This window comes from Strigops habroptila, chromosome 9 (genome assembly GCF_004027225.2).
Source record: "Strigops habroptila isolate Jane chromosome 9, bStrHab1.2.pri, whole genome shotgun sequence".
Lineage (NCBI taxonomy): Eukaryota > Metazoa > Chordata > Aves > Psittaciformes > Psittacidae > Strigops > Strigops habroptila.
This window is the reverse complement of record NC_044285.2, coordinates 21,608,768-21,635,547: the sequence shown is the minus strand read 5'-3', so window position 1 is coordinate 21,635,547 and position 26,780 is coordinate 21,608,768. Positions and strand designations below refer to the sequence as shown.

The 26,780-nt window shown below is 55.5% G+C and overlaps 2 protein-coding genes and 1 long non-coding RNA gene across 5 annotated transcripts in view; all 3 read right to left on the bottom strand.

Annotated features, from left to right (window-relative positions):
- ZNF609 (zinc finger protein 609) overlaps positions 1–15,832 on the bottom strand; it is a 69,476-nt gene extending 53,644 nt beyond the window's left edge. For 2 of the 3 annotated variants that reach the window (XM_030496734.1, XM_030496732.1), the window contains exons 1-2: positions 15,482–15,832; positions 211–1,075 (exon numbers count right to left, since the gene is read on the bottom strand). In XM_030496734.1, coding sequence (XP_030352594.1) covers positions 211–957 — 747 coding nt within the window. In that variant the 5' untranslated portion in view covers positions 958–1,075; positions 15,482–15,832. Of the gene's footprint in view, positions 1–210; positions 1,076–1,352; positions 1,534–15,481 lie in introns of those variants that run through there. The other variant, XM_030496733.1, reaches the window with a different exon arrangement.
- A 3,419-nt stretch (positions 15,833–19,251) lies between these two features.
- TRIP4 (thyroid hormone receptor interactor 4) overlaps positions 19,252–26,780 on the bottom strand; it is a 30,775-nt gene continuing 23,246 nt past the window's right edge. The window contains exons 12-13 of the mRNA XM_030497941.1: positions 23,993–24,095; positions 19,252–19,487 (exon numbers count right to left, since the gene is read on the bottom strand). Coding sequence (XP_030353801.1) covers positions 19,420–19,487; positions 23,993–24,095 — 171 coding nt within the window. The 3' untranslated portion in view covers positions 19,252–19,419. The remainder of the gene's footprint in view (positions 19,488–23,992; positions 24,096–26,780) is intronic.
- LOC115612983 lies at positions 21,182–23,986 on the bottom strand. The gene is made up of 2 exons (XR_003993219.1): positions 22,328–23,986; positions 21,182–21,903 (listed from the first exon to the last, which is right to left on the bottom strand). It is a non-coding gene; the product is annotated as an uncharacterized LOC115612983 (long non-coding RNA).

The following is a 26,780-nucleotide window of genomic DNA, read 5'->3' as shown; positions in this document are numbered from 1 at the left end:
CCATCACCATGTCTGGACCCCAGCACATCACCAGCCAAACCATCTTCACACCAGAACCAGGAGGCACCAGCCATACATCAGGGCTGGCCCCCAACAGCACAAGATACATGGTCCTGCTGTAAGCTCCGCAGCGGCATATCCCAGCACAGGAGCGACCACCAGAGCCGAGCAGCAACGTCACCTCCACCCACACCCCAACACCTCTCTTACCTTCTCCGACTTCACCTTTTTCAGCTGTCGGCACTCACTTTCCCCATCCTCCAGTTCCGACTTAACTCCCAAGGGATTGAGCGCAGGTCCCGTGTCAATAGCTATACTCCCAAGCTGCTCAGCAGCAGCAGGCTCTGTCCCCTGTCCCCCATCATACTGTCCCACCCTCACTGCCAGGGCCAGGGGCTGCAGCACGCTGGGCTCCTTCTCCGATGCAGCCCCTGCACCTTCACTCCTTTCCTTCTTGCTTTTGGACGAGCCGCCCTCCTTCTCCTTCTTGGAGCCAGCCACGCTGCGAGATGCCTTGGCCGATTTCTCTGAGCCTTTTGGGGTGACGGCAGGCACCAAGCTGCCCGAGTTCGCGCCGTCCCCAGAGCGTCCTTGAGCCTCCTTCTTGCCACCAGCTCCCTCGCTGGGAGTGAACAAGGAGGTCCCTGGGGTTGGCTTGCCACTGTCCTTGCCAGTCTTGCTCCTTTTCAACTTGGATTTGCCCTCCTTGCCCTGCGGGCCCGGCACCGGGCTCACAAACTTGATGTTATCCGGCAGGGTCGCCACCGCGTTGGGTGCCGGGAGCCCCACCTCTTTGGAGCCCGACATTTCCAGTTTCTGCTGATCCTTCTCCAAATCAGCGTCCAGGTCAATGATGAGATTCCCTACGCCAATGTCCCACTCATCCCCGCTGTCGTACGTCTCAACCGGGTTCGCATCGATTCCTTTCCCTCCGGAAGCTCCGCTGCTCAAGGACATCTTAGAGTTAACAGCCCCTCACAGTTCAAGGCTCTTCCCTGCCTCCACGCCCTGGGGGTCACCTACGTCCTTGGAGGGTTTCCAGTGGTCGGGGTCTGCCCAGGTGACGGCATCGCTGCTGGAAAGGAGAGCGAAAAGAACAGGGTTACACACAAGGCAGATTTGAAGACCAGAAGAGCCACATATGCAGAGAGAAGTGGTCCTGGGCAGGGTGAAAGCCCCCAACCTCCCAAATCCCCACCACACAGCGCGAGGCAGCATCTTCCTGCTATCGTCCCCAGGCTGAGGCTGCTCCTCAGCCATCCCTGCAGCAGCAGCAGCCATCTGGCACTGGTCCCTCGATCAATACCAGCCCTGGCAGGTCACGGCTCTCGGCTCCACAAGACATTACTCACACGTTTCCCTGCTCGCCATTTCCCTCCGAATTATCGAGCGCTGCCCCTCGAGGGAGGATTGATTCCTCTCCTGCTGATGCCACCCGGGGGGAGGGCTCGTGTCCGTGTCCGCACCAGAGCCGCTTGCCAGGGAAGTCGAGTGCCTCGGTGGGAAATAAATCCCAAGTTTCCGAGCACCTGTGACACATCAGAGCATCTGCTGAAGGCCAAATCACAGCAGGAAGTGCAGAGTTTCCATCCCGCACCTCCAGGCAGCACAACACGGCTCCAGCTTTAGGACATTAAACTACTGTTACCTTCAGCACAATGAGCCTGCTGGCTTTGAATGATGGGAAATGGAGACACAGCTGCACAGGTACTGGTCTTAACTGGGAAGAGGGGGATCGGCCCTACCTGCCTGCACCGTGGCAGACTCCAGAGAGCCCAGAAGTTTTCCTCCGGGCTTCCCCAGGGCAATGGGGGAGGAAAACAGAAAAGACATCCACACACAACCTGGAAACGCTGGAGCCCTCTCTGGGATTCGCTCCTGGCAATTACACTGAGACATAATTAACACACAAAACAGCTTCTCCCCAGCAGCCACCCAGCCAGGTCCTTGGCCCCAGGTCCTCAGCCCCAGCCGCTCACTCTCCAGATCACTTAAGAAATCCTGCAGCTCCTCTCCATCAGCATCATTCCACCTTTCCCCAACAAGCTCCAGGCCTGCCTGCTCCCAGTACTATTTATGAGCAACACTTCAAAAACAGGTGACTGAAAGAGAAATGAGAAGGAAAAACAACATAAAAAACCCACACACAGGCACAAATTTCTTCAAGCCCAGCAGGCAGGAGCCTGGAAAGCAGCTTCACGGTGCGTTTCCAGAGATGCAAACACTGTAAAAATGCCAGGGATTCTTTCATCAGACAGGCTGCCACAGCCAGACCATTTTCCATCTGCTCCCCACAGCATCCTCGGCTCTGTACAGCTAATAATCCGCTCTCTGACAGGTCATTACGGAGATTTTTAACCCCAGGAGCTAGGGACTAGCATCAAGCTGGAAATGAAAAGCACTGACCTCTCATTTCAGCGGCAGAGAAAGTGCCGAATCAGGAGATCACTTTGTGCACCGGCATCACTAACGGCTTCCCAAAGCCACCCTGCGGGTTTCTATCGTCACCTCCTCCTCTTCCTCCTCCCTCCTCAGTGCTCGCTCCGCAGCCCCAAGCCAGAGCATCCAGCCTGACCGGCCCCCCCAGAGCCTCCCTCCAAGCCATGGATGGGGACGGCAACCGGCAGCGACCATCTCATCTCTGCATGGCGCAGACCTCCGCAGCCGGCGCACAGCCAGCTCCCTTTGTGCCGTGGATCCACAGTGATTCCTTTGTCCCGGTGGGCAGAGCTGGGAACAAGGTGGATGAACCCAATTTTCATCTGGTAACAGCCCCTTCCCAGCCAAAAGCTGAGGCACAGCATCCAGCCACAACCCCAAGCCAGACAGGGCTTGGGGACATGGTGCTGGACCAACACATGGGATGATGCTCAGGCTCCAACTCCAAGAGCTGCCCATCCAAGGCTGGAGCATGCCAAGGGCCACAGCCAGCTCAGAGCAGAGGGACAAACCAGCCTCACAGTTGTAGCAGGATGACGGATAACCCACAGGGTTGTGTTGCAACAGCACCTCCTCAACGCTGGTTTGGGCAGCTCTCGGCTCACACAGGGAGCTCACCTTGCTGTACGTGTGCGTATATACATGCACACACATACATAAATAATATTTACATATACATGAAATAAGGAGAGCAGATGAGCGGGACTCGGGTCTGGAAACATGCAAACAGCAGCAGCGTTTGCCAATTCCTACCACAACAAAAGGAAGAAGGAGCCCAGAAGTCCGCTGGGTCTCCGGCGATTAGAGAGCCAGGAACAATCAAAGGGCTCGAAAACAAGAAGAGAAAAAACATTCACCCTACAGAAGAGGCGTCGAGGGAGCCCCAGCTCAGCTAATGCAGAGGGAAGGGAACCGCAAACAGGACAGACGAGAACATGCTGGATTTGTAAGTGGAAGAAAGGCACGACGAGCTGGAGCGGGGCAGGGAGCTCAGGAGGTGCCACTGCTGAGGAGGGACCAGGGCAGGAACTGGCCCTTTCCAGCCCAGGGCTGAAGGTAGGACCTGGTACACAATCTAGGGGTGACCCCCTAAACATCAGCCACTGCACATGGCTCTACAGCACTTCCCACAGCTCAAACCCCCTCCCTGAAACTCCCATCCTCATTCCCCATTTCTCTTCTCCAAAAAGCCACTCTCGCAGGCTCAATCTCTGCAACCGGAGAAGCATTTTGGGTCCCTCATTCAAGCAAGACCCCCCCCAGGGACCCGCCATGTCACTGTGATTTTGGGTGGATGAGAACCCCTGGCTCCCACAGCCCATAGCCCAGAGAAGGAGGTCTGCTTCCCCACCACCTGGTTTGCCCAAGCTGGTAAAGTGCTGGGTGCCATCCAGATCCTCCCCGCTCCCCTGCCGGGGGGAGTAATGCCACCACAAGTCACAGCATCTCACAGAACAGACTGAGGAGATTGATTCAGCTCTAAATGTGTCCTTCCCCTTACCTCCTGCCATGGCAGGATTGATCCCCGCGCAACATGAAAAGCATGTGCTCACTTGTTGGCCTGGAGACCTGCCAACAAAGCATTTTAAGAGCAGTCCTGGAGCGCAGATCCTACAGGGAGACAGCTTTCTGCTTGGGAATGCTGCACACACACAGCACCAGACATGAATAATTCAGCTCCATTAGGTGCCAAGACCTCTACAATCCGCATCTAGGGGCTGGGATGAAGCCAAGCATATTAAGAGACAAACCTGAAAGTTCACTTTGGAGCTGCAAACACACCTAGAGAAAGCTATTCAAACAGAAGAGCTCACCTTCGAAAGGGAGCAAGGAAACTGCATGAGCCCGCGGCTCTTTGTGCTAAAGCATGTGCAGGATGCTTGGCACCAAACCCGCTGAGCCCGCGCTGCTCCAGCCTTCCCTGCCGGGTACTGGAGGCCAAGAAACCAAACTGGGGCAGGACTGAACGCCCAAGGGCAATGAGCTGCAGGAGAAAGCTCTTCTCCTGGCAGCAACCAGCCCACACGCAGGGAGCCTGTCTCATACCCATGTGCTCCAGCCTGCAGCACTCCAGGATCAGCCTCTGGTGGCTTCCAGACATGACCGACTGCAATTTTCACCCTGATTAACTTTCAGGAATGCCCGCAAGAAGGAGCGGCAAAGACGATGGGAAGGGGGGGGAAATCTCCAGGATGCGGCATTTCCTCTGGCGAGGCACAAGGCAGAGAGCAGAGGGTTTCAGCAAGATACTCTGGAGCAACAGTGAAAGCAAACAGACCCCTCCGCTCCCTTCCACACAGAGGCACAGGCAGCTGGGGGAGAGCATCCATAGCAGAGAAGTAGCTGAGGGAGAGACCCATGGAAGAGCTGCTGGCCCCCCACCACTTGCTGAGACCCCAAAGGGCTCCCCAGGAGCCGTGGCACGACGGGCTGCAGCGGCGGGGCCCGTCCTCCCCACACGCTGCCTGCGCACAACATCACTTTTTGTTTCCTTTTACGACTAAAGCAGCCCGGGGCGGGGGGGGCTGCGGCTGCCTCCCCCGCGCTGCCGCTCCCGCTCCCCGCTCGGCTCCTACCGCCGCATTTGTAATCCCCCAGCTGGGCTTGTTTGGGTTGGATTTTTGTTAAGTAACTCCCATGTCTTTTCTGCAGATTTCTTTTTAAGATGTTCCTCTCTCTCCCCGCCCCCTCTCTCTGGAGATGGGGGAGAGAAAAAAGAGAGATGTTGAACGCGAGCCAGCTGGCACGCACGGGAGGAGACGGAGAAATCTGCACAAAGGAGCTTCCTCACTCACTTGCTGCTTTCAGCTCAAGAAATCACACAGGGGAGGAGGGTTTGCTCTACCCCATACATCAGTCAAGCCGTTAGCAGACAAAGGAGATTTACCATGACACCCTCCAGAACTGCCACCCAACGGGGGCAGGATCCCCCCACCGCCTCCGCCCGGCGGGAGGCCGAGCTGTTGCAAAACACGCCGAGGCGCAGGGCTTCCAAACAAGCTGTTCCGTGTGGAATCCAGCGAGATGTGAATGGAGGAGCCGCGCTCCCGCCTCCCGCTCGCACAAGATGCCGGGAGAACTCTGGTGGCTCCCAGGGCCGAGCGGGACGGCGCCGGCACGCTGCCAGAGGGAGAAGGCTGAGCCCAATTTGAATAAAATGGAGCCACCCTGCTTTTTTTAATATGGAGGTGCACCCCGCCAAGACTACAGCTTCCAGCATGCACTGCGGCCGGAGCGCCGCCAGGCGCCAGAAACTTGTGCCGGGACTCCCAAGTTTCCATAGGCTGAGCCTTGACACTGGAGATGAACCTGACACAGGGCAGCGCTCGCGTCATGAGTCATTTGTTGGCATTCTTGAGAAAAGCCTGAAATATTTCAGTCCAGGCATTCCAAAAGCAGGACAGACGAGGTCACTGGAAGAGGCTGGAGAGGGACCAGCATGAGCAGCAGGTCGAAGGAGGTGATCCTGCCCCTCTACCCTGCCCTCACTTGCAGCACTGTGTGCAGTTCTGGTGTCCCCAACATAAGAAGGACATGGAGCTGCTGGAGCAAGCTCAGAGGAGGCCACGAGGATGATCAGGGGCTGGAGCACCTCCCGTATGAAGACAGGCTGAGAACATTGGGGTTATTCAGCCTGGAGAAGAGAAGCTGCGTGGAGACCTCAGCGCAGCTTCCAGTGTCTGAAGGGGGCTACAAGGATGCTGGAGAGAGACTCTTCATCAGGGACTGGTGACAGGACAAGGGGAATGGGTTTCAAACTTAAACAGGGGAAGTTCAGGTTAGATATAAGGAAGAAGTTCTTCCCTGTGAGGGTGCTGAGGCGCTGGCACAGGGCGTGCAGAGAAGCTGTGGCTGCCCCATCCCTGGCAGTGTTCAAGGACAGGTTGGATGGGGCTTGGGCGACATGGTCTGGTGTGAGGTGTCCCTGCCCATGGCAGGGGGTTGGAACTGGATGATCTTAAGGTGCTTTGCAACCCAAACTATTCTATGATTCTATGGAGGAAGATGAGAGAGGTGGGGAAAGACCTTTTTCATGCAGGGGTAGCCAGGCAGTCACCCCACCTGGATTTACCAGATTTATCAGTCACGACACCCACCCGTTACCAAATATACACTCAAGCATCAACCTCACATTTCTCATCAGTCAAAAGGTGCAGCTCAGATCAAAATTCAATCTCACGTCCACCCCCATGTGCTCATGACCTTCAAACACAACCTTTACAGCAACATCCAGCAAGACCGTGGCACACAAAGTCCAGCAAAACTGTAGATACAACATGAGAGCAGATCTCAGCCCGGCTGTGTCTGAAGAATGCGTTTCACCAGATTAGCTAAAACCCCACTTTTGCTTCTTACTGCCACTCCTTTCACCTTGACACCAAACAGGCATTGAGAAACTCAATCTACACCTGAAAAACCCAACGTTCTTGAACACAGCTCGATGGCAAAGCTGCCCTCACCAGAACTCCTCACTTCCCTCAACATCCAAACACATCACTGACACACAAGGCACACAAAAAGGGGGAAAACAAAAAGGAGGAAACATTTCAGGCCTTCCTTTATATCACAAAATGGGGAAAAATTGGAACAATTTTAATTTTAATCCTCCCAACACTCTTGGAAGTGTCATCACCAAAGTCCCAGTTTTTCATTTGTTCGTGCCTCAGGAGCCCACAGTTCTTCAGATTTACAATGATTTGATTTTGAAGCCTCTCAACCCTTGCATCTTTTTCAAGCTCCAATCTCTGTACTGAATAAAACACGGCTCCATTTCCTCTGTCATCACACAAGAAGTCCAGAGCTCCAGAGTTCAAGAAAACTAATGGTGAGAGAAACATCACTCAAGAGCGCAGTCCTCAGCTCAAGCAAGAGGCACATTAACACCTACAGACCCACAGGAAGGCATCACACTTCATTTCGTTCCATGAAGGACAGCAGGCAAAGGTTACCTCAGCACATCCACCTGCTGGAGTTACTTCTTCCAGTAGGAAGCTGAGCAAGCACCACCATTACACACAAGCGTGAACATATGTGTCAACACAATTCAAGTCATAGAATGTAGAGCCAGGTTGGAGACCAGGTTGGAAGGGGCCTTGAAAGGTCACCTGGTCCAACCTTTCGTGGGAAGGGGAGTCCAGATGAGATCATCCATCACCCTGTCCAGTCGCATCTTGAAAACCTCCAGTGATGTGGACTCTGCGGTGTCCCTGAGGAGGTTGTTCCAGTGAATGGTTGTTCTCACCATAAAACATTTCTTTCTTACATTGAGATGAAACCTCTCTCGGTGCAAATTGTATCGGCTGCCCCTTGACTTCTTCCTGAGGCTCCTTGTGAAGAGAGAGCCTTCGCCCTCTTTGTAGCTGCTCTCTAAGTCCAGCGGCCTGCCTGCACGCACAGCCCTTCTCCAGAGAGCTCACGGACCTGCTGCCAAGCAGGGGCCAGGTTTGCAGGAAAGGTCACAGTGGTGGGATAAAGCAGCAGCATGGACTAGAGGAGCACCAAGCACAGCTAGGGTTGATGAGTGCCGTGCCAGCACTTCGTTAAGAGCTCTCACGGCACTGCCCTGTACGAGGCAGAACCCATTCCCAGGTCTCCCTGTTGCAGAGATGAGCCGGTAGCAGCACAGCTCAGGCTTGGCTGTTCCTATGGACACTGGCTCCTCCAAAACCACCAGGTAGAATTCTTCCAGCAAGCACGACCTCACAGACTTCAAACTCTCTGACAGCTGAAAACAGCCAAGAGCTTTCTCAGCAACCCCAGCACTCAGATCCACAACCGTAAGCACAACCTGGTACCCAGCACTCTGAATGGTCAGCTGTACTGGGAGAGAGGAATTGAAAAACCCACATGCATGGGAGAAAAAGCATTCAGTGGGTAAAATAACAGATCCAGCTTCCTTCCTGCAAGCTCACCTTTCAGATCCATCTTGAATTAGGGATGCCCAACAGGGATTTACCCCTCACCGTTGTGCCTGCACACTGGAACACACCACCATGTAACTGCCATGCCTAGACCTGCATGTGATGGTTTAACAGTAACTAGAAACACAGCCCCATCTTCACCCAAAACCTGCATCCCCGCTCCCCCTGTGACCCCCACTTGCCACCCTGTGGCACACAGCACCCAGTGGCTGCCACGGGAGTGGGGAGGCACAACCACAGGGTTCAGCTGTTGTTCGGCTGTTGAAGGCTGACACACAGGCCGTTGGCGGCTACAAGGTGGCAAAGGCAGAAGCAACCCTGTGAGCAATAACCAGCCAAGATTAACTCAGAAGCACCTCAGGTGAGCCCAAGCCAGACGAGCCGGTGCGCTACGGCTCAGCGGAGGCGCTGCCGGCAGCACCAGACATGGCCCCGGTGCTCTTCTACCACCACAAAGCCCATTCCTGTTGAACCCAGCCAGCCATGCTGCTGCTGCTGGCTGCCAAAAATAACATTAAACACTCCAAATGGGACAGCTGAGGAAACCAGCTTGGCACCGAGCTCTGCATCACGACGCTTCCCATAGGGACAAACCCAGGGGCTGATGGTCCCTCAAGCAGAGCTGGTTTCCACCAGGGAAGTGGAGCAGCCATGCGATTTAAAAACCAGTCTGGTTACACATTTGCCAACCCCAACACAGAAGTGAACTCATTTACGAGGGACTTAAAGATATCTGAATTGGTGGCCTGTCCTTACACAGAATCTAGAAGAGGGTACAGAACACGTAAAAAGAACCAAAAAAGGCTTACAAATTCCAGATAAAGCTCCATGCAGGCTGGAAGATTGCCAGCAGCCTGAGAAAGTCAGCAGCGAAAGGAAGCAGCAAGATGGATGTGACCAGGAAAGATCCCTGAAGCATCAGTCACAGAGACGGGAAGAAAGAAGAGCTGGCAAAGACCAATGACAACCAACAGGCATAAATAACTGCTGGAGTAAGTGCCGGAAACAAGGAGCTCGCCCTTTCCCCCCATGCCCAATGCCATCAGCGGGGCTGCACAACAGCACCCGCAGTCTTGGCAGCAGCGTCGGCTCCTGGCATTGGTGAGAGCAGAGCGGGCACCTCTGGCCCAGCCATGTGTATGTACACTTCCTTTACAGGGCTTCAGAGGCAGTGAGGCTCCATCCCCCAGCCCTTTGGTGGTCCCAGTCCCAAGCTGGGGCATTCCCAGTTGCAGCCACACGTGCTTCCAGTGAGCATCACACTCCACGGAGGTACAGGAGAGGAAAAGCACTGGCTGCACTGGCAGATGCAGGGGGGCTCCGTGGTGAAGTCAACATCTCGGTTCTGCCTTCTTCATCCAAAGGAAAAACACGGGAGTGATCCCAGCAGAGCAATGCCCAGTTGCGCAGCATCCTCCCAGCCACAGCCGTGCCTCGACAGCAGAGGGTTACACAGCAGTGCAAGACAGAGAGGATGGACAGATGCTCACCTGCTCCCAAGGAAGGGAGAGAGCTTCTGGGCTTTGTTTTCTTTTAGAAGAGCACGCAGGCAGCCTTGGCCACTTCCCAGGCTTCAGAAGAGGAGAAGCATCTCTCCACCGCTCCAGAAATGAAGGATCCGCCACTTCACCTATTAATGCCTTTAATTCCCTCCATTCAATAACCAATTAGGGCACCTTGGCCACATGAGCTGAGGCTTCATTTGCAGCAGAATTAAGACTGTAGATGATGCTGTAATCTCTCTTGCTGTCAAACCATCAGCCCGGGAACACTCAGGGAAAAACCAACCAGGCTGCAAAGTAAAGGAGCAGGGAAGGCATATGCAGACAGGGACAAATGCAAGCAGAGCGAATGCCATTCCAAGAAATCCCTCTTTTTTTATTCCCTGGGAGGGATAATAAATAGGTGTGTTTCGCAGATTAATAAAGCACATTTGCAGAGCTATGATATACATCAGAAAGTTGCTAATTCACGCTAATGACCCATTGCAAATTGCTGAATTTTGTGAATTAGCCAGCATGGAAAGGAATACAATAAACCTTGCAAGAACCATGCATCAAAGTGTACGGGGCTGCTTTTGGTGGTCGTAGCTCACTTTTAACTACTTGTGGCGATAGCTACAGGGGAAGGCACAGATTAGACATGAAACCCATAAAAAGTAAACAAGAAATCTTCAGGATAAGGAACTTCACCATGGCATCAGCTAGTAAATCTCTCGGGAAGGAGCAGGGATTCTCCTGGAGATTACTAAGACTCTACCTCTTCAATTGAGCTCAGGGTGGTTAACGTTGGCCAAGTCATTACACACCTCATTTTCACTCCTTTAAGAACTACAAAGCTGACTCCTCCAAGCCACCCGTTCTCCTGTTGGAAAAGCACCTGGCGAACTCTGGGCTAAATCTTTGGCCTGGCTCGAGCTCCAAGCGCCCCATGTCACCAAAACAGCCAATTCATCGAAAACATTCTCAAATTTATTAAAAACATTTACCGATAACATTTTGTTATCATGAAACTGGCACAGTCACACAAAGAGACGAGACGCCACGCATGAGATAGTGCTGTACAAAGGTACCAGCCTTCTGGCCCTCGGGAGAGTGGCCGAGGAGGCCACAAACAGCTTGGAGGGAAAAATCCAATGCCACAAAACCTTCCTGCGCCCACAACGTGCTTGGGGAAGGAGCGGCACAAAGGGACAATGTTATCTTCCCTTTTCCTTTCTTTTTGCACACCATAAACACGGAAATGATTTGTAGAAGTCGAGCATTTAACGTTTAAATACAAAATATCAAGATTCTCCTGAAATTATCCTTATTCATGCACAAAAAAGGACTCACATCCTTTCATACCCTCTCTCCACACACCCCCCTCACACAACATCTGAGCTGACGCTTAAGCAGCTACGTCAGTAATTTTTGTGCATGTGAAGGACACTCAGCTGCAGCAAAAGCAAAGCAACCTCTTGGTTTCATCTCAAAAACTGATTTTTTGCCAAAACCCAGAAGGGAAATAGGTGTTTCCTTTAAAAAAATTATATAATTCAAAAAACACAAATTACAGAAGCAACTAGAGCCACAGAGCAACTTCCCCAGACAGGCAGCCATTCCCTTGTTTCTTTACTGTAGGATAGTCACAGCAAAACCTTACTCCTTCCTCTGAAACACATCACACCACAAGGCACTGATCCTCCAGGATCAGCAGGAAAAAGCATTTTCGACGTAATTGTGTGGCAAAAGAAGCCACATCCCAGTGGGATCTTTTATTTTTCCCTTCCCCAAAACCAAGCAGCACCCCGTCCCTACCTGAGCCAACCCGGCCGCGAGCAGCCCAGACGCTGCGCGGTGGCCAAAGCCCCAGTTCAGTAGCTATATGTGGCCACCAATGAGCTCCCAGGGCAGGCACGAGCTCTGAGCCGGCTCATCTACACCCCCTTGATCTTATAGAGCCTTTCACACCCACATGAGCTCCTCAACATACCCGCGACACCCCAAAACACAGCTGGAGTCAGGCACTCCCATGCAATGGCATCATCCTCCCTCCAGCCTCTATCACCACAGCACAAGCATCCAAATGATGACCTTCCTCAACAAGCAGCCAAGCTCCATGGCGAAGGGACCAGCTCTGCCCATACCCAGAGCCCCATACGCTTGAGCTGTGCCCATGAGCATCAGAAGAGGCACCAGGGGAGAGCTGAGGACAGCCCAGGCCACCTCCAGGTGATTTGGGGACTTTGGTGCTTCTCAAAACATCTCTCCACAAACCACAATCAACTGCCAAGAAATACGGGGCAGGTTTGGGAACAGACCTGTAACTCTCACAGCCAGCCTAGAGGCTGGGAAACACGGGTCCACACCCTGCAGCAAGCCTGCAAAGATCAACATAGATCTCCCCCTGAACCTGGTGGGAAACCACCTCATCTCCTGCAGACTACCCAAGGCCGACCCGCTCACTGTGTTCCCTGTGTACAAGTGACTGAGCACAGTTAAACTGTCACCAGCCCCTGGCAAGGTCACCTGCAGCTTCACCTCCTTTCGGTGGGGAGCCGGCACGTGATGGCAGGTCCCTGCCCCCAGCTGGGGAAGCGGCCAGAAGTACCAGTGTCAACACTCAAAGGGCATAGCTACGCTCGCCCGCTGCCACACTTCCCCAGAACAGCATACCTGGAACCAGAAATACCATCTTATTTACATAATACTCCGGATAAAGGGGACAAAGAGGCTTATTGCATTACATCTGGGGCTGGTATTGCATCAGCACCCACAGGCCCTAATCTGAATCAGAGCCCTGCCGCACAGGGTGCAGCAGGACGGCGGCGAGGTGCATCCTCGCTCCCAGCCCACCCAAGGTCAAAAGCAACACACAGAGCCCAGCTCCCTCTGCGAGAAAGCAGGGAGAGAGCCCTTTTTAGGCAGTGTACACACGGGAGATGCCAAGTAAATCACGGTGTCAGGCATGACACTCAACTCTGCCCCCCAACCACCCTTCCATCGTGGCTGAGCCCCAGGAATGCGATCCACAGGTCTCCAGCCTCCACTATGGCATGGACACGGCTCATGGACATCAAATTTGTTTCAGTGGAAGTGCTAGAAAGATGAGGTAGCTTCTGGATTGCTTTTAATTGACACAATTCAAATTAAAAAGATACTGTAAATATAATCTGGAGGCAAATTTCGATTCAATGTGGCCCGGTTCTCAAAGAGAATAAACCAGATGCAGCCAACTCTGGTCCTTCCTTCTTGTTCATCCATAATAAAGACACACAAGCTGTTAGGAGGCTCCAAGACAGCATGAGAACCCCTCACCCCCACCTCCCTGTATACTTTGCAAGCCCTTTCCTCCCGAAAAAGGCATGTTTTCGGCCGGCTTAATGATTTAAAGGGAAGCAGCTCTGGAGGTGGCAGAAGCAGATGCTGTGCCCATGTTGTCCTGGAAGTCGGGTGCAGCGAGCACGAGAGGACTTTGCAACCTTGCAACTGCAGAGGCAGAAATGATTTGCGGCTGGCACATGGCCCGCGGCACAGGGCTGCAGATGGACAAACGCCCCTTATTCACAGCAGCTTCCCTCCCCCCCAAAAAAAACAACACCGTTTTGGGCACACACAGAGGACAACTCGGGGGGATAACACATATATTGAGACCCCTCCGTGCGTCCACGCGCACACAGCAGCCCCTCCGGCTGACGAGCAGCCTAATGGCGACTCACACACAACACACAGACCCTCCACTGGAAACCGAGCCCAAGCGCCCAGCTTGGAGAAAGAAGAGAAAAGCAGCCCCGTGTCCTGGCCATACAGATCATTACAACTTGCCTGATAATTCATCTCCTCTGGTGGCTCTAACTGGCTCGCAGCCCCTGTCCTGAACGCGAGGCCGATTTAGGTGAAACATTAAATCCTTGTCCTTTTGCACCACCGAGACAGCCGCGCTCCCGGTGCTGCGCACATCTCCCTTCCTCAGTAAGCTCTACCCACAGGAGAGGAGAAACCCTTGCTGGATGAATGAGGGCACAAAAAGGCAAAGATTTTCATTTCGAGACTGAAACGGCGTCGAAATAATAAATTATAAATTATTTCTGGTCAAGAGCTAATCAATAAAATACGCTGACTGGATTTTTCGAGTGCCGTGCGTGTGCGGTCGTGTACTGCCAACAAAGAGCTAGAAATGTGCAGCATAATCCGATGCTGGAGTCATTGCACAAAACGTGGAAATTGGTTTTCCTGAGGATGTCCAGGCAAGGAAGGCGGCAAGCCCCCGCCACGCCGGAGCCCAAAAGCCAACCCCGATGCCGGCATCCTTAATTCTTCTGGAGCGGGGGAAAAAAGGGCCTGTGAGCTCTTCAGTGTGCACCACGACAAATGTGTGTCTCTCACACCTCCTCTGAGGGCAAGAGCCTTCCCAGAAAGGGGGAAAAAGGAAAGGAAAAATAAAAGAAGAGGGCTGCCAGGAGATGGAGGGGAGCCAAGTTTCACAGACCAGACCTGAACCTGTGACCTTCCCCGTGTACACAACGGGCGGGAGAGCTTCAGGCAGGAGCGGCATCCTCGCCTCGCCTCTCCTTTCACCCGCAGACACCCGCAGCCTTTATGGGACGCCTCGGCCACGTTGTCACTGCCAGTGTCACCCCGGGATCGGCCCCACGCCCCGGCCCTCAGGAGGCTCCAAGGGCGGCCGTTCGGGAACACCGTCGCGCAGGAGCCCCACAGGCCCTCTGCAAAGAGGGGCTGGAGCCGGAGCAGCTCTACCCTCAGCGTTTGCCCCTGAACGCGCATGGACAACCCGGCCTCGCTTAAACGCCTCTGGGAAAATGTAATCCTGCCTGATCTGTGCCGAGAACACCCCGCGAGGGGCTGCGTCCCCCCCGCTGCACCCCAAACGGGCTGCGGTGAAGCGCCCCAGGGGAATCAGCCCTCCCGGCGCTCCCCCGGTCCCCCAAGTCCCCTGCACAGCGCCAGGGGGTCAAAAGGGGGAGACCCCCCCATTCCCCACCCCAACCCCGGCTCTCACCCCAAAACCTGCCGAGGCGGTGACCCCACACATGGGAAACCCCCCTCACCCACCGCAGCCTCGGGGGCTCCGTGACTCCCCCTACGCCCCAGGGGCGGTGGAACCCGCGGGGGACCAGCCCGACGCCCCCCGCAGCTGTGGGGATCCGCACACGGTGACCCCGCATCGCACCGCCCGGCGGGGAGGGGCACGGCCCGGGCGGCCCGTGGTGCCCCCGGGACCCTGCGCCCCCGGGGAGTGACCCGACCCCACAGGCCTCGACACCCGGGGGTGGGGGGGGGAGTGTCTGTCCACAACGGGCCAGTCCCGGCGGCCACGGAGCGACGTGTCCGGCCCGCGGTGACGGCGCCGGCCGCGGGAGGGGGCCTACACCGGGGGGGGGGGGGGCGGCGGGGGGGGCGGGTCCCGGCACCAACGGCCGCGGGAAAGGCCCCAACGGTCACCGGGAGGGGGGGAAACCCGGGCCGCGACGGCCGCGGGGGGGGGCGACCCCGGCACAACGGTCACGCGGGGGCCGGGCCCGGGCCCAACGGCCGCGGAGGAGCCCCAACCGACGCCTCCCACACACATACACACACACCCCCCCCGCAGGGGCGCCGCGGGGCCGGGCCTGCACTCACCCGGCTCCGCTCCCGTCCCGGGCGGCCCTAAGTGTCCTCCATGGGGCTGCGTGGCCGCTCCTGCGCTCCGCCGGCACTAGACGCCGGCCGCCGCGGCCGCCATGCCACCCGCGCCTGTGGGCCGCGCCGGGGTCCGCCTGCCGGGCGGGGCGGCAGGGGTGGCAGGGGCGGGCGCTCGGCTCCGCTCGTAACCGCTCGGCTCTGCTCGGCTCCTCTCGGCTCCGCCCGCCCGGCTTCGCTCGGCTCGGCCCGGCTCCGTTCGGCTGTGCTCGGCTCCGCCCGGCGGGACGCGGCAGCCCAAAGCCGGGACCCGACCGGCAGCCGGACCGGGGGTGGTGCGGGCGCGACGCAAAACCCGGAAGGTGGAGCATGGAGCGGGAGGGCGGAGAGCACCGCCCCTGGCGGGACAGAAAACCCGGCGCGGAGCGGCTCGGACAAAGGGGTCGCCAGGGCCCGGCGGCCGCGGGCTGAAAACGCGGAGACCGGATCGAGATCCGGAGCCGGGGCGCAGGACCAGCGGGCAAAGCCCGGAGCGGAGTGTTTCCCCTTTAAGGAGCCGGAGCTCCGTGCCACCTCGGAAAGGGGGCGGGGTGTCACCTGGGGGTGTTTTAGGACCCCCTGCCCGCCACGGCCCCGCCACGGCTCCGCTCTCCGTGGGGCACCAGCCGCGTGTTCCACTCCCTGAGCTGGCACAGAACTGCTCAGGCTGGGTTTCGATATCCCCAGAGGGGTTTGGGGGGTACAGCTCCGAGGGAACGGACAGGAAGGGGTCACCACCCAGGGCGCACCCCAAAACCCTGCGGCATCTTGCCCCACGCAGTCATTATTTTCCCCCAAACAAGGACAACACAGGGGCTGAAGCCGCAGTGGAGGGGGTGGAAGGCCTTGAAGTGCTGGGTTTGGGTGCCATCATCCTGTGGCAGCCCCTGGAGGACTGGAGAAGGAGAGGGGAGCCAGGACAGATTTAAAGCAGTGGGAAAGAGGGATGAGGAGAGCATTCACTTTGCCCAAAAGAGATGAAGAGGAGAAATTCTTCCTTGTCACAATTAAGAGAAGAAACTGGCTGCGCACTGCACAAACCCCACACTGATGGGGTAGGTCAATGCCCTGAGATAGAGAGTTTGCTGGGTTTTAGGTGTGATGGGCATCACACGAACCCCGCTGTCCCCTTGTCCCATGGGGATGGGACGAGGTCCCACTCTGTCATGGCTTCTCTGATGGTGGTGTTCTCTTGGGATAGGGAGCAGGAGCTGGAAACCCCAGGGCTACAGCACATGTAGCCCAGCCCGGCTGCTCAGCACATCCTCCCTTGGTGTCCCAAGCCTCCTGCTCATCCCAGGCCACGCTGGTGAGACATCAGTGATGTTTTGAGGAAGACATTGGCCCCCACATAACTGGATGCTCCTTCTCTGTGCCTGGAGGAGCATCTGCCCCACCTTGGTCCCAAAAGTGCTGCCTTCAGGCTGGCTCCTCCTGCAGAGATGCTTCAGGGAGCTGCCAGCTGCTCAGCAAAGCAACCTCAGTGTCCTGCCTCTCCCACCCAGCCACCAAGTCCTCTCCTGCCTCCTTCCCCCCATGGCACCAGGAGCCGGGATGCTGCCCCAAGACCTCCGGCCTTCTCCAGCTCCTCTTGGGGACCGCCACCATTTGTGCATTTCTTCACGAAGCACGCCGCTGGGAAAAGCCAACATGGATTCACCAGGGCACACTGTGTGTGATAAACCTGATCACCTCCTGCCATGAAGTAACTCCTTGGTTGACCCAGGGCAAGTGGTGGACACTGTCTGAATTTCTCCCAGGCTTTTGATGCCATTTCCCACAGCCTCCTCCTAGAGAAACTGATGTGTTACGGTCCAGACAAGTGGTCTGTGCAGTGGGTGGGCAACCTGCTGACGGGCACACAGAGCGTGGTGGTGGACAGCTCCTTCTCCATCTAGGGACCTGTCACCAGTGGGGTCCCCAGGGATCGATACTGGGCCCAGCGCTGTTCAGTGTCTTCATAAATGATCTGGAAGGTGGGATCAAATGTACCCAAGCTGAGTGGGAAGTGGCCACTTTGGCAGGGAGAAGCACTCTGCAGGATGACCTGGATAGGCTGGAAGCGTGGGCTAACGAGAACATCATGGAGTTCAAAAAGGACAAGTGTTAGGAGTGCGGCACAGGTTGGGATCTGCCTGGCTGGGAGCAGCTCTGTGGGAAGGGACCTGGGGCTCCTGGGGGCACAAGCTCAACAGGAGTGAACAGTGTGCAGCTGCAGCAAAGAAAACCAGCAGGATGCTGGGGAACATCAACAAAGGCATCACCTTGTTGATAAAGGTGTCATTGTCCCACTCTACTCACCACTTGTCAGGCCACAAAGATGATCCAAAGACTGGGAAACGTGAGGAAAGGCTGACAGAGCTGGTCTTGTTCAGCCTGGAGAAAAGGCAGCTCAGGGGAGACCTTATCACCATGTTCCAAAGAAGATGGAGACTCCCTTTTTACAAGGAGTCACATGGAAAAGACAAGGGGTGATGGGCACAAGTTCCTCCAGGGAGATTCCAACTGGACACAAGAGGGTTCTCATTTTTCACAATGAGAACAACCAGACACTGGAATAATCTCCCCAGAGAAGTGGTGGATTCCCAGTATTGGACACTTTGAAGATTCAGCTGCACAGGGTGCTGGGACATCTGATCTGGGTCATGCTTTGCCTAGAAAGATTGGACCAGATGATCCTTGAGACCCCTTCCAACCTGGGATTCCATGATTCTATGATTTCCCTCGCTCTCAAGACACATCCACCCAAGAGAAGACAACCTCCATGATACGAGAAAAAACTGCAGGGAAGTCACCAGGAGACCCAGCACAGCTGATTGGGGCGATACTGAGGGGACAGGGCCAGGCTGGTGGATGGGGGAAAGCAGCCAGAGGAGGCAAGCAGCAGCCCAAGCCCATCTCCCTCTGCCATGCCAAACAGCAGCTCCCATACCAGAACCTCTGCACCAAGCCCAGGCAGCTCCAAGCAGAAACACCCGTGAGAGTTTTCCAAACACGGAATGACATGGGTGGGTGTTGAATCCAGATCCAGCACCTCCAGCACCTCCAAGATCCCACAGGCTGCAGAAGGAGCCAGCAGAAAACTCCCAGCGCAAACGGCAGCACTTATGGCAGCTCCAGCACCGCAGCATCCAGGGGCACAGGCAGCTGGCACGAAGGCTTTGCACTCTCCTCCTCCCCTCCTCTCTGATGGGGCAGTGACAGGAACTGAGGCAGAGGCCTGGCACAACCTGCAACCAGTGACCGTACCCATCAGTGGAGCTGGTGGCCCTGCTCTGCTCCCTGCATGTACCCAGGGAGGAGGAGGAGGGATGTCGGAAGTGCTCAGGGATTGCTCTGTCCCATCTGGAGCAGGGTGGGATCCGGGGAATGAGGAGGACGACTTAGACCACGGTGAGGCAGAGCCTGGAGCAATGTGGCATGAAACGCTCATAGCCCAGTGAACACAACTGTGGAATGAGCACAGAGAACATGGGGAGATGCTGAATGTGAAGGATTAAAAAAAAGGAGAAATTAATCTCACAGGAGAGAGGGACATTTCGGGAAGGAGGCGCTGCCAAAGCCAGGATGGAGCTACCTCCTGCTGTGAGCTCCCCTCACCAGTCCTGGGATCTGGTGCCCGCAGGACACCTGGAGATGCCAGAGCCTGATTGAATCCCATCCTGCCAAGCTCCATCTCCCACCCACCCTTGTCCTCAGCTCACGACAACTTCCCAGGAAGCACAAGGCTGTTGAGGAAGAGCTGGGTGAAAACGCCTCTTTTAATGCTTTTGGAATACAGCGGATAAAGCAATACCTAAAAGCGCTCTGGGATCAGTCTTGCACCTGCTTTCGAGAGTCGAGGACCATCCTGGCACCCTTCAGATGCTGGCTGGGAATGAGGCACTGCTCCCTGTGGCTCAGCCCGTCGCCTTCTGCTTCATTAACCCCTTCTTCGCTCCCTGATGGATCTTTGCATCCAGTTTCCCTGTAAAGAGGGAATTAAAAAAAAAAAAAGAAACCCAACAAACCCCCATCACTCTTTATTTGTAAATGGCATTTGCAATGCAAATCAGCTGGAGGCAGCGAGGTCTCCTAGTTAGTGTGTTCCTGTCACATCCAATTATCCTGCTTGAGGAGCCAGGCGTTCCCAGCCACCGTGGCCTCCCTCTGCAGGCGAGACACTGGGGAGCCGGAGGCAAGCATGTCCGGCTCGGGAAGAGATGCCAGAGAGGGGGAAATGCAGCAGAGAGGAGAGGAAATTAACATCCAGCACTCGCCTGCCACTACCAGGGGGGAAACTGATCCCTTTGCTTGCCCACAGGATGCATGTCAACATTTTCGAAGGAGACAGGGGACTGCCAAGCACCATGTTGGGGATGTGGCTCTCCGCGGTGTGGCAGAAAGCCGGGCTTGCGGACGACAGACCCTCCGCTTGGGGATACTGATGCAGTGTGGCACACGCTGTGCTGCCAAGCACCAGGTTGGTGGCCATTAAGGCCACCAGCTGGGAAGGCCGTGCTGCCTTTGCCACTGGGAAGCATCCTGGGTGTTCCAGTGGGACCCACAGGAAACTCTGCTTCCCCTCATCCTTCACAGCCCATGGTGGCTTCGCTGCCAGCTCTGCTTTCCCACCTGGGAGAGGAGCAGGACACTAGAACATGGGATTTGGGCAGTTCCTGTGCAGAAACCAAAAGCCAGGCATGGTGAGCAAGCCGGGAGGGTGATGCGCTGCCTCAGAGGAGCAGCCCCATCCCCTCTCCCTGCCTATAAAAAAGCAAGGATGCTCCCACTCTCCCAGGCAAAGCTCCCTGCTCCAGAAGGGAGAGAAGAAACGGAAGGTGACCTTAAGCGAGGCAGCATGGCAAAGAGCCAGCCTCCTGGAGAGGCTCTGCCATCAGCCAGCGCCTGTCACCTCCTCTAATGCCACATCTTCCTGGGAACTTCCCTGCGTCTTCCCATCCTCCAAATGCCAGCCTTGTCCCATCTCTCCCTGTAGCTGGGAGCAGGGATGGGGCTCCAAAGCATTGCGGAAGCTGGCAGCAAAAACTGCAGAGCCCATTCTGAGCTGGGAAGGGCAGCCCCAGTCCCTGGGGAGCATCCCCTGCATCCTTTGGGAGGGACAGAGGGGTCCACTGGGGTCACACCATGAGGAGGGGAGGCAAAGAGACCAAGGACATGGACAGACAGAGCCCATTCCAGTGAAATCCGAGTGATGCGGATGGAGCCAGAGGTGGCGGCACTTTACCCGGGTCCCTTAGCATCATCCCTCTTGGGAATCAAGCCTTCTATCACCCCGTGGGTGAAGCACAGGCCATGGAGTCCCCGGAAGAGCTGTGTTGCTCCGACACAGCTACAGCAGATCTCATCTGTGGTGGGATCCAGATCCACCAGGCTCCAAACCGGTCCCGCTTTGGTCACTGCACCAAAACCTGCTGGTAAATGCCTGTGTGCCATGAGAAGCAGGTGCTTGTCCAGAGAAGATGGCTCCAAATGAGCCAGGGACCATCACCTTCCCTTCAAACCAAGTCCCATCAGGTCAACGCAACCTCCCCAAAATCAGCCCTCCTCCTTCAGCTCGAGTTCTGGGCCAGCCTTGCTCCTGTCTGAGCTCGAGAGGGAAGTTCAATGCACCGAAACTGTAACACGTGCAAAACATAAAACACGAGCAAGTGTTTGCAAGTCACCGTGCCACAGATCCACAAACGGATCAGGTTGAAACTGGGGGCAGGAACCAGATGCTTCCAATGCCTTGGTGCAGCGGGTGCCAACCTGCAGCCCACGGGACACAAAAGGCTGTCTGCAAAACTCTTCCACCATCGCAAATGAGAAAATGAAAACTGAGGCCAAGCAAAAGAGTGAAATGGGGCATTCCCCGGAGCGTGAGGTCTGGGAGACCAGCACCCAGCAAGGAGCTGGCATGGCCAGACTGTCCAGAAGCACGTGTTGGACCACCGCATCGCCAAGCCATGGGGTTGTTGGCAGGAGAAAGGCAGTGAGTTCATACTCGCTCCATGCTTTGGTCTCCCACTCCAACACTGTGTCGCCTCCAGGGTTCATAGGCTTCGTATTTAACATGCCTGCCTGTTCCTCCTGCACCCCAAAAGTGATCAGGAGGCTCCTCTGCTCTACCAGCTGGTGAGCATAAAACACCACACAGGAACCTTTAGGAAAAGGCTAAAATTAAGGCAGCAGCCCCAGGGTCCCCTTCTCTTTCAGCCAGTGATTTGAGGACTCTCACCTCGCACCATGACACATCCCTTTGCCCGCTTCTCCGCGCTCCTCCAGCCGCCGGCTGCTGGAGGGAGATTTTGGAGCAATGCACAAGGGAGGCTTCAGTGAAGCTTTGCCCAGACCCAAGGAAATCTCCCGCGAGAACCACCACTGAACTTTGTCCTCACGCACTAAAGCAAAGCGGGAACGTGTTTGGGGTGAGCAGTGCTCCCAAATGCAACACAAACACCGTGCCCATCCCTTCCACACAAACAACAACCCTGTCAGCGAAAAATCAGGCTATGTTATGTTCCCTTTTTTCCCCATCCCTGGGCTGTTAGAAACAACTCATTTGCAACAGAGAAGCATTCGGATGTCATCATGGCAAGGTCCATGCTGTTATCTGGCAAGGAAAACCACTCTGGCTTGGCTTCCCAACAAGATAAACTGGCATTCTGTCATGGCTTGAGCCAGGCTTCAAGGAGACCGGGGCAGCCGGCAAGCTCAGGTGGGGACGTGAGCCAGCACCTTCCCCCTGCTCTGCTTCCAACTTGGAGAATTAAGCTTTTGACCATCTTGGATGTAATGCCAGCTACTATTAAAGCGGTGCCTTACCCCAGTGAAAGGTCAAAGGATTCCCTGCTCCTTCCCTAGGCTGTCACAAATATCACCCAGACAGATGATGTCCCCTCCAGGAGCCGAATGTGCAACTCCACAGTCTCCCCCGCCGCTGCTCTCATGACAGCTCCTGTTGGGATGGAGGGCAGGAAAGGCAGGGCCAGCACCAGGAGCAGGCACAACACAGCACAGCCGGCTTCCTTCCAGGCTGTTAGATTGATCCTTCTCCAAGCAGGAAAGTGTCACAATACAAAGGAGACGATGTGACAGATGGGGAGGGGACCGGCAGCACCTGCACCCAGCGAGGCAGACGCGCAGAGCCCTGCACTCACCCCATATGCAGCAGCTTCCCCTCCAGCCGCCGCCAGCAGCTCTGCTCCGAACCACAGCTGGGGGGAGGCAGATGTGGCAGTGAAGGGGCTTGAGAGAGTCTGTACGAGAGCATGGAGATTAAGCCAAGAGAAATAAAGGATGCAGTGGCTGCTCCAGCAACAGCAACGAGGCTGTTCCACCACAGCAAAGACGTCTGCATCCTAAATAACCTGCCTGCTCATGGCTGCTGGGGAAGACCCATCCCTGGGGGAGGACAGTGCCACGAGCAAGATCCAAGCGCTGCAGCTCACCAGCATCGTTACTGCCATCGGCTGAACCCACCTCCCAAGTGCTGGTACAAAAGGCAGGGGAGAAACCAAACCACTTTGCCCTGCTCAGGGCAGGAATACTCCCAATACCCAGGGCAAGACCAAAGCCATGGGAGAATGGGGCTTCTCTGAGTGGAGAGGGCAAAAACCCCCTCAAACCCAACAGAAATAACCCTTCAAAAGCCCTTTTTAACTGGTCCTGAGAAATCCTGCTGCTCCTGCGCCACTAGGTAACTACTCCCAGAGAACCACACTGCAAACTAGAGAGAAAACCCAGTTGTGGGCTCTGCTAAACAACAGCCAAGACTCTTTCTGCTTATGCTTTTAGCCTGTCAAATTAATTTTTCACATCCCCTGAAAGCGCGCACGGTGCCTTCCCCAGGCTGTGTGCTGGGGAGGCTGCTCATCAGGCTGGAGCTGACTGCAGCTCCCCAGCTGCCGCATCCCTCCTCCATCCTCTCTATGGCAGCGGGCAGGAACAACCAGCAGCCTGCAGAGGGGCTGGTGCCTCATAAAAGGGACTAACGGCGCTGGCAAGCAGCGCGCGGACAGATGCTGCGGCGCTTCCCTGCGTGCCCTGCCAGGACAGCCCATCCTGCCGGATGGACAACATCCAGCTGGCCCTGCAGCTCTGCTGCTTCGAGCCCTCACCGTCCTCATGGGCAAGAGGGTAATTCTGAACCACAGGCAAGAAGCAAGCGCCCGAGCATAGCCGCACCAGTGCAGTCCTGACCCAGGCTGATGCCAGGAGTGGCTTGGTGGCAGCCACGCAGCCCTTTGCCTCCCGAGTGTTTGCAGAGGCAGGAAGAGGCATGTATTTGGAAGGAAGCAACATCTGGGGAAAAGGGAGCTGAAGACAAAAAAAAATATTACAGACGTATTTCAGTCATTAAACAAACACCTACGGATCAAAGAGCACAGGGCAAAGGTTGCGAACTCATCTGGCAGAGGCAAGCAGAGGTGGTGATGAGAGCAGGCACGAAAGGCCAAGGGGGGCATCTGTGGAAAGTTTACTACTTACAGATTTTGTGTTTTCCTTTGATGGGAAACTTCACAACCATCTCCTGGGGATTATTGCAGATAAAGACAAATGGAGACTCGGACTCCTGGCTCAGATCCGGATACTGTGAAACACAGACACGCACACACAGAGAACAGAGTCAGGCTGGCTGCTGTGGTGTGAAAAGAGCTCGGTGGTCAGGAGCAGGGAAATTGTGAGAGGTGGATTATATCTGGGCTGCAGCAGCTCAGACTAAACCAGTTCAGTAACTTCTAATGGAAAATAAAACCAACAATTCCAGGCTTGGGTTTTAATCAGTGAGCTCCTCACTACACCTCTTCTCATCGCACCTCTGCCAGATCTTGCTCCCTTTCCAGGAGGCACTGTTCCCAAGGCGCTTCCCTGTGTGCTCCCCAACCCTCCTCAGCCCCCTTTAGCACTGACCTGTGCTTCTCTGCCTCAAAGGAGCAGCTTCACACTGAGCTTAAGCTGATCTAAAGCGTGGGGTGTCGACAGAGAGGCAGCCAGGGCCCTGCCCTCCCAAGCTTGCCTGCTCACTCCCTGCTTCACGCTGGGACAAGCATGGGACCCATTTTGAGCATGATGCATTCCCAAATTCAGCTGGCTGGGGATGTGGATACCCCTGTTCAACCCCAGTCAGTCACTGGCAGCACACCAGCACCTCAAACAGAAAAGCCTGGCAAACCCAAAGAGGTGATGGGCACCTCTTCTACTGAAGCAGCTGTTGGAGCTACGGTTACATCCCCATCTCTTCACCTCAAAGCTCGGTCCAAACACAAAGGCTTTGAGATTTGGAAAGCACACACCATCCTGTGGTGGGACATGCAGCCCTTGAGATTTGGCTGCATCTAAAGGCTGAGCAATAGAAAACACTTGCAACTCACTAAGGCGATGGCTTGGAGAAGCCGGCTGTTCCCGTGCAGGGCTGGCTCTGCGCTCAGAGCCTACGGAGAGATTTCACTGTGATGAAGACATGGGGGAATTTTATAGGAAGAGCATAAACACATTGTTTCTCTCATTAACCACGGGAGGAAAAAGGAGAAGGAAACTACTCAGCGAGGGAAGTGCACCCAAGTCCTGTCTGGGTGCAGCTCAGCCTCACTGGTGCTCAGAAGTGAAATGAAAAACAGTAATAGAAAATGTACGTACCAACCACCACTGGGATTCTCCATTAGCTGCAGCCCTTGCACTGACAGCACAGAGGCGAGGGCATGCCACAAAGGTGCTGCAGCCCTGGAAACACTGTTCTAGCAGACTGCAGAAGCGGTTTTCCTTCCATGGGAAAACTGCCTTCTATTTCGTTTTGCTCCCCTGCCTTCCTCAAGCAGATCCGTCAAGGCTGCTGTAGGGGACAGGATGCCAGACCAGATGGAGCAGCGTGTCCTGGCAAATCCCCCATTTGTTACTAACAAATGACTCCAAGGCTGAGTGTTTGAAAAGCTCTCACCGACCTGCCAAGATGAGTTTGGATTTGCCCTGGAACAGCTGGGCATGGAGAGGGAAGCAGGGAGCGACCCGCTCTCCCCGCGCTGTAGCAGGGTTTGGCAGCTTTGCCAGTGGTTAGGGGAGATTTACAGAAGCCTGACACTGGGATTGGATCAAGCGGGGAAAGCATTTCCAACACCTCTCATTTTACAACAGCGTGTAAGAGCTGTTCACCAAGCAAGAGAGATGTACGTGTTGCTCTGTACAATGCCCATGCCAGGGAGCATCGCCTGCGGCTGCCCTCCTGTACCCATCCAGGGTTGGACAGGCTTCTTCCTCTCTTTTTACTGAGCCACGCTACTTGACTTGCTTCCACTGCTCCACGCCAGCGCCAAGGATTTTCATTTCCCATCTGCAGGGAAGGAGGATCTTGGAAGGTTAGAAAGAGCCAATGTGAATATCCCCGGCCAAGCCTGGTGAGTGCGAAATGCTGGCGCCACTTCATCGCTCTCAGCATCACATGGGTGACTGATGGCCTCTCTGGAGCCAGAGGACCTGACACAGCCAGCAGCTCCTGCACCAGCACAGCCTTCAAAGGTCACACCACAGTGCGGTGGGGCGCAAGCCACCATCCAAACCTGGTCACAGAGGTGGTCCATCCCTGTTCTACCACATGTGGTTCAGCCAGTGGCTTCTTCAGCCAGGATGTGTGTCTGGGACCAGAGGTCTTGCTGCCTGAGTCCAGCTGCTTCCCAGACCTGCTCAGCCACCTCCTAGGTGGACCTGGACCATCATCATGTGCCTCTAAAGACACCTGACAGCCACCTCTACACCCTGGCATCAGCAGCGAAAGCAACAGCCCAGTTGGTTTCTCCACTGACAGCTTTCATTCGAAACCAGGATCAAACCTTCAGCTCCAAAAGCTTCCAGCTCAATTCGATCCCAAGGCCAAGGTGGATGCCACAGCTGCAACTTGGGTTTATTTCCACACCACAGCCTTTCATCTTCGCTCCAAGGGTATGTCTCTGTACGTGTGCCAAATCCCTCCGTGCCCTGCATTTTAAAGGCTTCGGTCCTTCCTCTGGCATCTCACTCGCAGGCAGCAGGGAACAAGACCCCGGTCCAGCCACTGCATTTAAAGCTTCCTATTGTACCTACCCCAGAAACCTCTTATCCCACCCTGGCGAACAACAAAAGCAGAATATTCCTGCCTACTGGGCTGAGAAAAAGCTGTAACCCTTTCCTCTGCCTAGGGATGAGATACTCCCAGGTGGAGAAGATGAGGCTGAGCTCCCACAAGATGCTGAGCCCCAAGATGCTGAGCCAAGCTAATGGGCTAATGGGCTCCCTCTTACCCCAGTCC